The sequence below is a fragment of the Nicotiana attenuata genome, chromosome 2 (genome assembly GCF_001879085.1).
Source record: "Nicotiana attenuata strain UT chromosome 2, NIATTr2, whole genome shotgun sequence".
NCBI lineage: Eukaryota > Viridiplantae > Streptophyta > Magnoliopsida > Solanales > Solanaceae > Nicotiana > Nicotiana attenuata.
Window position 1 is genome coordinate 70,456,952 of NC_031990.1, and position 13,553 is coordinate 70,470,504.

General features: G+C 43.4%; 1 protein-coding gene across 1 annotated transcript; it reads right to left on the reverse strand.

Moving 5' to 3' along the window:
* On the reverse strand, window positions 287-1,084 carry LOC109220852. The gene is made up of 2 exons (XM_019385321.1): window positions 995-1,084; window positions 287-724 (listed from the first exon to the last, which is right to left on the reverse strand). Exons 1-2 carry the CDS (start codon window positions 1,082-1,084, stop codon window positions 287-289), a joined length of 528 nt encoding a protein of 175 aa, XP_019240866.1.

The window sequence follows — 13,553 nt, forward strand, 5'->3', positions numbered from 1 at the left end:
AGTAGTCAATAGCGACCAATATGAATCTATGCCCATACGAAGCTTTTGGCTCGATCGGCCCAATGACGTCCATGCCCCAGGCAACAAATGGCCAAGGTGCTGACATGGGATGCAGTTCTGTAGGCGGTGCATGAATCAAGTTACCATGCACCTGACACTGATGATATTTCCGGACGAAACTAAAGCAATCTTTTTCCATAGTCATCCAATAATAGCCTGCTCAGAGGATTTTCTTCGCCAAAACATACCCGTTCATGTGGGGTCTACACACCCCTGCGTGCACTTCTTACATGATTCTTCCGGCCTCTTCGGCGTTAACATATCTTAATAAGTTGAGATCTGGAGTCCTTTTGTATAAGACCTCACTGCTCAAAAAGAAACTGCTTGCAAGTCGTCTAATAGTTCTCTTTTGGTCTCCACTGGCTTGATCAGAATATTCTTTAGTTTTCAGAAATCTCTTGATATCATGATACCATGGTTGAAGATTCGGTTCTGCCTCAACCGTATTGCAGTAACTGTGCCTTTCCCGGATTTGGATTTCCAACGGGTCAATGTGGGCATTGCCTGGGTATGGCAGCATTGAGGCCAACGTAGCGAGCGCATCAGCCAACTCATTGTGAAAACGAGGAATGTACCTGAACTCGACTAACTTAAATCGCCTGCTAAGATCTTCCACATGTTGACTGTAGGAAATAAGCTTGACATCCCGGGTCTCCCATTCTCCCTGAGCTTGTCGGATAATCAGGTCCGAATCTCCCATGATTAACAATTCTTCGACATCTTGGTCGATTGCCATGTTCATACCCATAATGCAGGCTTCATACTCGGCGGTGTTGTTTGTGCAGATAAACCAAAGTCGGGCTGTGGCTGGATAATGCTGACCAGTGGGTGAGATCAAGATTGCCCCAATTCCAATACCTTTTGCGTTCACGGCCCCATCGAAGAACATTTTCCAAGCATTGGTGTCTTCGGATATTACCTCAATTGAATTTACCTCTTTATCCGGGAAGTAGGTGCTCAAAGGCTGGTATTCATCATCGACAGGGTTTTCAGCCAGGTGATTTGCTAAAGCTTGGGCTTTCATTGCCGTGCAGGTTACATATACTATGTCAAATTCAGTGAGCAGGATCTGCCATTCTGCTAACCTCCCTGTGGGCATTGGCTTCTGGAATATGTATTTCAGAGGATCCAACTTGATAATGAGGTAAGTGGTGTAGGCTAGCAAGTAATGCCTCAGCTTCTGAGCAACCCAAGTTAGAGCGCAGCAAGTCCTTTCCAACAAAGTTAGTAGATTGCCTGCTCTCTTTTCCCTGTCACATCATGTTGTCCGAGGACACATCCAAAAGAATTCTCCAAGACTATCAGATATAAGACTAGAGGTCTCCCTGGCTCAGGTGGGACCAAAACTGGTGGGTTCGATAGGTATTCTATGATTTTGTCAAAGGCTTCTTGACACTCATCCGTCCATTTATTCGCTGCATCTTTCTTTAACAGTTTGAAGATGGGTTCACATGTGGAAGTCAACTGAGCAATGAATCGGCTAATGTAGTTCAACCTTCCAAGCAGGCTCATAACCTCTTTCTTGGTTCTTGGAGGAGGCAAATCTCGAATAGACTTTATCTTTGTTGGGTCTAACTCGATGCCCCTTCGACTGACTATAAATCCCAAGAGTTTTCCAGACGGAACCCTAAATGCACATTGGGCCGGATTTAGTTTCAAATCATATTTATGCAGCCGCTCAAAGAATTTTCTCAGGTCCCGAACATGGTCGTCCTGGGTCCTGGATTTGATGATCACATCATCCACATACACCTCTATCTCTTGGTGCATCATGTCATGAAAAATGGCAGTCATGGCTCTCATATAGGTTGCCCCAGCGTTCTTCAGACCAAAAGGCATGACCCTGTAACATTAGGTCCCCCAGGGTGTGGTGAAAGCTGTCTTTTCCGCATCCTCTTCATCCATCAACACTTGGTGATATCCTGCATAGCAATCCACGAAGGACTGTATCTCATGTCTGGCGCAGTTATCAACAAGGATGTGGATGTTCGGCAAAGGGAAATTATCTTTGGGACTTGCCTTGTTCAGATCTCTGTAGTCCACACACACTCGTGTTTTCCCGTCTTTCTTTGGCACTGGAACTACATTGGCTAACCATGTGGTGTATCGAACCACTCGGATCACCCCCGCTTTCAACTGTTTTGTGACCGCTTCTTTAATCTTGTCACTGATATCAGTTTTGAACTTTAATTGCTTTTGCTGGACAGGGGGATAATCGGGGTAGGTTGGAAACTTGTGAACCACCAAATCGACACTTAGTCTTGGCATGTCATCGTATGACCAAGCAAACACATCTTAGAATTCAAACAAAAGTTGGATCAATGCGTCTCGGGTTTTTTCATCTGTGTGAATGTTTATCTTGCTTTCCTTGACTTCTTCAGAACTACCCAAATTAACCGGCTCGGTATCATTTAAGTTCGGCTTAGGTTTATTCTCAAATTGTTCCATTGGAATTTAAAGACAGGAAACTAAAGAAAACATCCGAGTTACACCCTGAAATAACTCGTGATGCAGAAAAGGTGGCAGGACTGGACTACAGGGATTCCCGCCTGATTAGGAACAGAGTAGCCTTCCAATATTGCAATTTCGCATCGGGGCCCATATATAGCACCTCAGCGGTGCTTGAGCCTTCTCTCGGCTGGACCATGTGGGTTTCGTACATCATTTTTTTAGCAAATCCACTAGGCAGGTGTCAAGGGACAATAGCACCAATAGTGTTGCCTCTATGCCTTGGCTATATAATCACTCCTCTGCGCCTCACAATGCCCTTATGGCAGCCTCATGTAGAAAAATCATGGAGTAGCTGCCGGCAAAGTCTCACGAGGGCATATAATCTCATAGCCATTTGGATATCTTTCCAAAGGCATAAGACTAGAGCAACACAAACTGGCTAAACCTTACCTTACTAATCCTATTGAGGCAAAGAAAAAGCCTCACCTACTAACAAGCATGTAAAAAGAAAGAGCTAGCTAGAACTAAATATTCTATGATCATCACAGAGTTTATAAAATACTCTGTGATGATATTACATAAAACTATGCTAATGTGATGGTAGAATAAGAATATGTAGAAATAACAGTGATGTCCTATCTTCTCTAATTGTGTGAAGTCTTCAACTTGTAACCGCTTGTCTTCATCCTCTACCCTCTTCAAAATGTCTTCAGATTTCATGATTTCTTCTTTGAACGGGTGGACTTTGTTGACGTAGTTGGATAAAACTATTTTTGTTTGGCAACTCTCTTTGGAAGTCGCCTTATATTTACATCTTCATTCACCCTGCCGTCCCAACTTCTTTCCCTTGTTCGAGTCTTCTTACTTTTTCCACTATGCATAGGCGATAAATCACCTTTTCTTGCTGCCTCTGCCCGATATTGATTTAGGATATCATCTTCCTCACCCTCTACATATGTATCTCTGCCCACAATCACCGGATTTGGCATGTCTCGATCAAAGCCTTGTGTTACCATAGTATTTCCCTCCTATTTATTAACTAAGATTGCCTTGTTTTGTGCCACGTTTTGTAATTTTCTCTTGCTCCTACTCACACGACCAGTGCTAAAAGCAATTGTATTTAATGAGTTTCGAGGATCTGACCTTACCATGGCATCCAAAAGTTTTTTCTCCTCTAATGAAATAACTGGAGTGGATGTCACAATTTGTTGCTGCCCAGCAGTTGACATTGTTGCTCCTTTTCGATCATCAGTAGAAACCATAACGGGAGTGTTTGGAATACATTGATGTTTCTGCTTACCTGCACTTGACAGTGCTGTTGTTTTCTCCTGAGTAGCAAATGATAGTGCTGCTACAAATTCTTGCTGCTGCTGTCCAATTTCTGGTTTTGATATTGCAGCATCGTGCATTTTTTCACTGTGCTACTGTTGTTCAATAGCTGCTTGTGCTTCTGCTGTTTGTTCCTCCACAAATGTCACAGATGGTATGATTGCATTACTCTGCTACTGCTGTCCAGGCCTATTTTGTGCTGCATGTTTCAGTAGAGAAACACCTGCTGTGCTTGGTCCAACCTATTGCTTTCCAGCTTGAGGCACAAAAGCTGGTGCTTTTGCATTAAGTTTGCTATTGGAGTTTACCTTTATGGAGCTGCCAATTTTAGGTACTGATGGTGAGCCAACTGAGAGCACACCTTCATCCTCACTCTCATGGTCATCCTCTTCACTCGAATTCCCAGCATACGCATCACCATAGTCTTCCTCATCCTCATATTCACGTTGGTATGCCCATAGCTTAGATTTGATTGCCATTCCCCTCAAATTAGCCTTTATAACTTCATTGTTATTTCTAGGTGACAACATCAACTCACCTCCATATTCACCACAGGACTCTAAAGACTGTGATGGTACATCCTGCACTAAGGTGTTCAACGTGATCATTGGTTGTTTAACCATATTAGTATGCATCATCATTGCATTCTAGGCCTCTTTAATTATTTGTTCGACATGAGGACTGGAAAAATGTATTGTAGGAATATTAGAACTATGTGCCTTGGCCGTTAACTCCTCCACACCATTTTTCTTTAAGACCTGCTGTCAAACATGAACATACAATGCAAAATTCACGTTGGTTTGAGCTTCTTTTCCACTACTGTAACATGGAACTATTTGCTTGGACATCATGTCACCTTTTTGAACTGTTGAATCCAGTTGATCACCCTCTATATCTGCCAGTGCTTCAAAAACATTTGAGTTAGACACCTTGCTAAACTCATTTGATCGAACACCTTGATTCTGTCGTTTTGGTGAATCCCCTTTCTTTGCAGGAGATTTTCTAGTTGTTACAACATTCCAATCTCCTTTCTTTTTGTTCGTATCACCTCCCTTATCATCCTCAACTAAATTCCCAGTGTTATTTTCCAGTGCTATGCTCATATGACCCGCCTTTTCATTCCCTGAAGTCTGGGCAACAGCTTGTTTGTCAGAGGTTTGACTTGCAAATATTTTCTATTCACCTTCAGAATTTTTTTGAGAACTATCAGCCTCCCTATCAACTTTACCACCTGCAGAAACCTTTCTAACATTTACCATATTATTTTCTGCATTATGTTGAACACCAGCTGCCCTATCAGTTGTTCCTTTTCCAGCCTGTGCACTCACAGTAGCTCGATCAGCAACAGTTTTCAAGGCTCCAGCAGTAGCTAGGTACATTCTACCAAACACAGTAGAAGCAGGGACATCTCGTGAAGGTTTAGGAGGTCCTTTATTAAGTTTTAACACTTCCTCTATTGGCATCACATGAGCAGTAACATGTGGTGCTACTGAACTTCCAATAACACCAACAGCAATTCTCAAAACCCCTGCCTGCTCTTGTTCTGCATTAGCCATAAATTTTTAGATTTTAATAGATTGAATTTTCAATACCTATTGTTGCCCATCTCTGGTTTCGTTTGCTGCTATTTCCACAAGACTTTGGCCAGCTCTTTTAGCATTCAAATACTCCCTAGCATCACCCTTGTCAAAATTTGTCACCTCCTTACCAGGCATATTACTGCCAGTTGTTACATCCTCAACTATCATCTCCTTATCAGCTTGTTCTTTCATAAGTCGACACACCTTTTCGTCATGTCCTTGTTGCTTGCAACAAGTGCAATATTTAAGGAGATTGTCATAAACCACTTCTTGGTAATGCACAACATATTTACCAGTACTTCTATCTACAATCTGAAGCTTGATCTTTTAGGATGTTTGTCGAGCAAATCAAGAATTACCTTAACTTTAGCAGCACTAGGTCTTGTTCTTTCATGCGCCGCCTTGTCTACAACAAGAGCTTTCCCCACAGCTGAAGCAATAGACATCAACGACCTCTTAGCAAAGAAATTAGGCGGCAAACCTGGAAAAGAAATCCACACGACTGCCATAGATGTTTCTTCCTTTGGATTGAATCCCAACGTCCATGGGAAAGTTCTGAAGAAGTATTCTTCACCTTTGGATTTGAGATAGCCAGTCGACTTTGATAGGAACTGAACATAGTCATTGTATAGATCAATCCTGACCAAAAGGTGACGAAATTCCAACTGCCCAACGTTACAGTGGCTATGCACATCAAACTGCGACGAGAAATTTTTTCTAATTTCCTATAAATCAGGTTTTCCGTAGGAAAATTCCACCACAAATGCCTGATGCAGCCCTTCTTCCCTTATGAAATCATTAACCTCCTCCATTGTGAATTCTATCATAGGTTCTCCATGATCGATTTTCACTGGTAACAACTCTACTTTGGATATATTTGCGGCAGAATTTTTTGGACGAAGTTGATCAGCATATAACTGTTTTGGATTATGATTTGTTGTTGTTTCGTTAGCCTTTTGGATCAGCTCTCCCACAGCCAATGTCTGGGGAGAGATCGCAGTAGCCACGGCTGCCCTAGCACAAGAAAAATGCCAATTCTAGAGAAATAAAGAAGAGAGAAGGGAGAGCGTTTTTGTGGAGATCTCTCTAATTGTTTCGTACAACATTTGCCTCATGGCCCCACAGATTTCTTCAATTTCCTCATCCATGAAGGCCTTATCTTCCTCTTTCTCATTGTACTTGGGCCTGACAAATGTTCTATAAAGATGCGGAATCGGCTGAGGCAAGACCCAACCATTGTTCTTCCGTTCATCTGCCCATTTTCCATCAGCTGGCGTGGGTTAGAAACCTACCCCAAAGAACTTCTCACTAGCAGCCAGGGTGATGGGTTCGCTGATTCCTTGCAACGACGTCCCGAGCCCCTTCCCGAGTTTGTAACCGTGCCTGATCATTTCTTTGGCAACCATAATTGACGCATTTGAGAGAAAGGGTTGAGGACAGGGGTTCCCCTCTTCACATTGGTCCGCGACCACAACCTCAAAAGCTTGATAGACTATATGTTCACTTCCTTCTCTAGCTTCAAGACAAGGGACTGACGGGTCCCGGTAGATCGACTACTCATCTTCTCCGTGAACTACAATCTCCTGATCTTCATGTTTGAATTTTACCATCTGGTGGAGAGTAGAAGGTATAGCCCCTGCTGCATGAATCCAAGGTCTGCCCAAGAGGAAATGATAGGAAGTATCCATGTCCAAGACCTGAAAGGTCACCTCGAAATCCACCGGCCCAATAGTCAGATATAAATCAATCTCACCTATTATATCTCTCTTGATGCCGTCAAAGGCACGCACACAGACGTTGTTGGGCCTGATTCTCTCAGTACCGATTTCCATACGTTGCAGAGTTGAGAGAGGGAAAATATCTACCCCAGAACCACCACCTAGCATGACTCTTTTCACATAATACTCCTCGCATTTAACTGTCAGATGAAGGGCTTTGTTGTGGGCGGCCCCTTCTGGGGGAAAATCATTCTTGCTGAAAGAAATTTGATTGACAGCAAAAAATCTTTCCGCCAGCTGTTCCACAGTGGTTTCAATGGGAACATACGCTTCGTTGAGGGTTTTGATCAACACATTCTGATGCTCAGTTGAATTCATTAACAGAGACAACAAAGAGACCTGAGCAGGGGACTTGCGGAGTTGGTCAATTATCTCATAGTCCGCCATTTTCATTTTTCGGAAGAACTCTTGTGCTTCTTCAGCACTAACGGGCTTCTTGAGTGGGAAACGCTTCTTTGTGGCATTATTCACTTCCTCCAAATTAAAGTATTCCTTAGCTGGTTTAACTTCATTTGTTTCTCCTGAGACCTCTTTTCCCTTGTAAGTTACTACCGCCTTGTTGTAATTCCATGGGAAGGCAGGAGGGTCTGTCATGGGCCTCTGCGGTGCGCGGCTAATAACCACGAGCTCACTCAGCCTTGGTGAAATTACTTGCCCCCGCACCACGTAGGTCCCTTTAGGTACATACATTTTAGATCCCTTGTTTAGCTCAAACCTTCTTGGAGGGCTCAATGTCTTTTGTTCCTTCTTGCGGCCCCGGGGAACATAGAGAATGACAACTTTTGAAGGCGCTGCCCCAATTTCGGTTCCCACTTTCTTTTCTGTATTCTGAGGGGTAGGTTTACTCTTCTTCTCCCCCTTGTCTTGTTTTGCGACAGCCCTTGGTTTCTTTTCCACATCGGCTATGGCAATGATGGCTTTTAGAGCTGGATAAAACTCTCTATCTTCACAAATCATTCCAATAATCGGCCCGTTGTTGTGAACTGGTAATGGATTGTTGGTTACATTAGGAACGTCTTCGTCTTTTAGCACTATTCACTTTTGTTCTATGAGGTTTTCCATAGCCCTTTTCAGGGTCCAACAGTTATCTGTATCATGCCATTCCACCCTTGAGTGGTAAGCACATCGAGTACCGGCTCTGTAAGCGGGCGATGTGGGTTCTGCCTGGTTTGGGGTACGAGCTGCAACAAACCCATCTGGACAAGTTTGGGGAAAAGGCTGGAATATGACTCACCAATGGGTGTGAAGTTTGCCATCTTGGGTGGTTCCCGGGTACGTGCATTGTAGGGGAAGTTGTTCTGTGGAGGTCGGGGATTATACTGAGCTTTGTGAGGAGATTGATTTCTGAGAAATAGAGCTCGGTTTTGATTGAATTGATATTGTGGACTAACGTATGGTTGTGCATTCATCACTGCGTATGGCTGAGGAGCCATAGCATAGGCCGCATCTTTATGGGGATAGTAATATTGTGGGGTGCTTGTAGCGAAGTAAGATCAGGGTGGACGGGGTTTTCTTACACTTGAAGTTTCCATTGCCGCTTCTTCCTTCTTCTTTCGATTTGCTACACCTCCAGACCTGCCTTGAATTGCTTGGGAGGTAGCCCTTATAGCATACTGACTTAATATGCGCCCTATTTTTAACCCATTCTCAACCATTTCTCCAATTTTGATGTCCTCGGCAAATGGTTTTCCCATCGTAGACATTATATTATGAAAATAATCGGCCTCTTGGGCTTGAAGAAAGACAATGAACATCTCTGTTTCATCCATTAGAGGCTTGACTCTGGTGGCTTGCTCACACCATTTGACAGCATACTCTCGGAAGCTTTTCGAGGACTTTTTCTTTAGATTTGACAACGAGTTCCTGTCAGGGGCAATGTCGATGTTATACTGAAACTGCCTGACAAAATCCCGAGCTAGGTTGTCCCAGATATGCCACTGAGATATATCCTGGTCCATGTAGCCTTCAGAAGCAATACCGACCAAGCTTTCTCCAAAATAAGCCATGAGGAGATCTTCTTTTCCACCCGCTCCCCGTGATTGGTTGCAGTACTTTTTGAGGTGGGCTATGGGATCCCCATGCCCGTCATACTTTTCAAACTTTAGGGTTTTGAAGCGCAAGGGTAGATGCACGTGTGGGAACATACATAGGTCAGCGTAGGATATGTTTTTTTGCCCGCTCAAACCTTGTATATTTTTTAGACTCTGCTCCAGGCTCCTCATTTTCCGAGTAATTTCTTCCTGTTCAGGGTTCTTTCGAGTTTTCTCCTACCCCGCGGTAAACTCGTACCGGGGTTGCTGAGGGTAGGAATTAGTAGTGAACTGGGTAGGTTCCGGTGGGAAAGATGGTACTTGAAAGGTGAAGGATGAGGGATCAAAGTTTGGCCTTGGCAGAGTGGGTTGTGCCGTGGCTGAAGAAGGTGGCGCATTGAATATATTGGAGGCTGTGCCTGACATCAACACCTGCGGGCGAACCTCAAAAGGTGTTCCAGCAAAGTGAGCCGAAATGGTAGAATATGCCAGCGGAGTATTCGGGTAACTTATGGGGACGTTGGAGGTGCCACTTGCCCTGGGAAGCAGCTCGGGGAATCCAGGGATCACACTTGGTGGTTCCCTACCATTAGACCAGGCGTCCCACATCTCCATCATGCGGAGACACAGAATTCTATTTTCCTCTGCGGCGGCCGATTCCGAAGTTGGGATGGCCGAAATCGGTCTATCCTCGGGGATAGGAAACGTTGGTAAATGACCCTCATATGACATTTCAACGCTTCCCTTTGACCTTATGAAGTAAGGATGTGAAGCCAGAGTACCACAAAACCAACCACCTTACTATAGAGCCTGACTGAATACAGCAAAATAAACCGGTTAGTGCGAGACAATTAATACATAGGGAATCGCACATTCGAGTGTGATGCATCTATACAATTAAATGTGTTTCTACATGTTTTGCAATGGTTGCATGTTTCATCCCGGCTTTCGTTTATTTCTCCAATTTTTCTTTCTTTCCACTTTGGCTCTTTAATGCTTCTCCTCTTATTCCTATTTTCCTCTTTTTTCTTTCCTCTCTTTTCTTGCTTTGCCCCCCTTTTTTTTTGTTTTTCTTTTGGTTTTTCTTTGACTCTCTTTTTCTCTCTTTTGGTTTTTCTTTCGGTTCTTTCCTTCCACATTCCTCTTTTATTTGAGTTATTTACAAAATCATGACCGGATTCGATAAGGATTGCCTACGTATTACGATGCCGCATGAATCAGATCATCACGTAGTTCAAGAAATAAATGCGAAAAATAAGGAAACAATATTTGGAAATTTTCAATTTTCGTTAATAAAACTCCTAAACTTTTCTGTTGCAAAAGACTCTAACATACTCATTTTTTGGAATTTTAACAACTACAAACAGACTCTAAACAACAACTGAAGTACAGACTCGATAAATGAAAATCATGAGTACATAAGTGCTTCGACTCCTGGGGCCTGTGGGACATCATCCAGTCTTGCCACGGGCCTCTGTGCAAGATCCCCTTGAAGATGCTCCAGATCACTCATTATTTGGCGAACAAATGTCATAACCGTAGCAAAGAAAGTGGTTCGAGTCATGTCTTCACATTCTTGACACTTCATGACGATGTAGTCGGCAATGGCTCTAACCCTCTCTCAGATGACACCTTTTTCTTGGAGCAAACGCCCGATTTGCTGAGTCCTAGCTTCTAGCACCTGAGTGTCATGATGATTTTGACTCTATAACTGTTGCATATCTTCCTCCATCTGGGACATTAGGGAATAGCAATGTTCCCTTTCAGCCTTGAAGCTCCTAGCTTGTTTGGATATCTCATTTTCGACGGTAGTGAGCTTTCTCTTCAAATCAGTGACCGTTCCCTCATATTTTCTTTTCAACCGCCGCACATATTCCGTATGTCCTTCTGCATTCTTCGTTAGCTGTGCTCGGGCTTTTGCTAGAATAACCTCAGATTTTTCTAAGTCATCTTGACACTCAATTACTTTCTTTCTAAGACCACTTATAAGCCTTTCATCTGCTCGGCTTCTTTCCTGGTTTTTAGCAGCTATTTTCATCTTCTGGATCTGAGCTTTAAGGGCTTCATTTTCTTGAGCCAGCTTCTTCTTTTCCCCTTCATCGCAGCAGCTTGGACACCATTGTCAAATTTAAGGTCCCTGATTTGTCCCTCCAGATTACTTATCTTGGCCCTATAGCTTGCCTCTTTCGTCAACCAGTCCCGTTGCTCCCGTGAGTCGTCAGTGAATTGCTGGACGCGGGGCCTTTTAGCAGGCCTTTCGGGCTCTTGAGGGATTTGAAACCTTTTACCGAACCAAGTCATGTAATTAGGGTCTACCTCACCTTTAGGTAAATCCCGCACCAGAGTCTTAGGTTCTAGAAATCTGCACTCATTCCAAATTTTACAAACTTTTCCTTCTGGGAATACAGCTTTTGGACCCAATTTGACGACTTGTCGGCTCAGATCTTCGTCACGGGGAATAGTTTGAAACCTGCCCAGTTGGCGCAACACCCTGTGAGGATCATACGGCTGAATGCTCCGGAGACCTATTAGGAGAAGATAGCACACCTCGACTGACATGTAGATGACCTTAGTGACAGGGAGCCATCCGAAAGTCCACTCAATTTTGTCCGAAGTTAAAGAACTCAAGTGCGCATACCAAGCCTCTGTACCTTTTGGAAATATAACACTCGCCACTCGGTTTTCATACTCTTTGATGCAATTCAGACCAGTCATGACGTAGTTCATATACCCGATACGGTGACAAAGATGTTCTTGTATCCACAATTTTAGTAGCAAGTTACAACCCTGGTAGAATCTTCCCCCTTTGTGACAGATGGTTAAGGCTCGGTAAATCTCAGCTAAAATCATTGGAACAATAGTGCCATTAGCTTTCTTAATCATGACATCAACCATTCCCACGAGACCCAATTCTATGTTGTCGTCTTTTCTCGGACAGATTATGACACCCAAGAATGCTACCATAAAGGCCAAACCTCGCCGGCATCCCATTTATCTTTGTTTCCTGCATGGGTCAGGCCAGTATTCGGTGCTTCAAAACCATGGGAATTTCCATAGCGCTGGTACAAGAATTGGAAAGTGCAAAACCCTTCGGATAAATTCCTATCCTGAACCTCCCGACTGATACTCAACATATCTAGAAACTTGTGAGGAGATACTGTTCTAGGTGACACCGGGTACCGACTCCTAAGATTTCCACTAAGGCCGGCATAACCCGCAATTTCCTCCAACGTGGGGGTGAGCTCAAAATCAGAAAAGTGAAACACATTGTGAGCCGGGCCCCAGAAAGGTATCAAGGCCTCAATCACATCTAACCTCGGCTTGATTTTCAGAAGTCCCACGAGACCACCGAAAACATTTAACATAGTCCGTCTGCTGACCTTTCCTAAGTCGTTCCACCACATATGGAGCTGTAAGGGGATTTCCCCAAGAGCTGCGAAGGGTTCATTTTTATTTCTGCTCATCCTGCACATTTATTAGGGTGATTGGTTAAAAAGATCATGATTCATTTTGACTCAAGAAAAAGCTATCAAATTTTTTTTTCAAAATTTTCATTTCAAAGAATAAAAAAAAACCCGGCTTTGCAAATACGTCCCTTCAGCACTTCGGGAAAGAAGATTTTAGGGCTGTGTTTGCTAATCGACCAAAAATTTGAAAAAGAGACCAAAGGTGGCTGTTCTTGCAAAACAGCCTTCCGGCGTCCTTTTGGGGACATTTGGCTATTTTAGCCAAGAATAGCATCACCTTACTTATTTATGACAAAACAATGAAATTTTTGTTCTTTTGGGTTATTTTTGCAAAAATGAAGTTGGACCCGATGGGGGTTGCCTACGTATCCCACACCCGGTGAGAATCAAACTTGCGTAGTTCGGGCAGATTTGACATAATAAAAACAACACTAACTTTTTTTTAAAAAAAACAAATTTTTTCCCCTTTTTTTTTCCAAAATTTCGGCAGAGTTTCGGTACCTTTTGGACATCGGTTTTTCAAAGTAGGTAATTATCTCTCTAGCCCTCCAATGGATTTTTCTTTTTCCCAACTTTTCTCCTATTATTCATAAGTCGGTCAACATGAAAATCCGAAGCAAATAAATGCACAAGTAGCAAGTAGAATGCATCAGGATGGTCTTTTCATTTCGGGTACACCTGTCCTAGACGGACCCAACCCCTGTGTTGAATCCCATAAGTCAAATGCACGTGATGCAAACAAGCGTTCCTACTAGGGATCCGGCATGAGGTTTTGTTATACTAGGTTTAAAACCTGGGTGTATTGTTCTAGACCTGGCTTACCCGAGCGGACAACTCGAGCCGAGGGGGGCAGCGTAC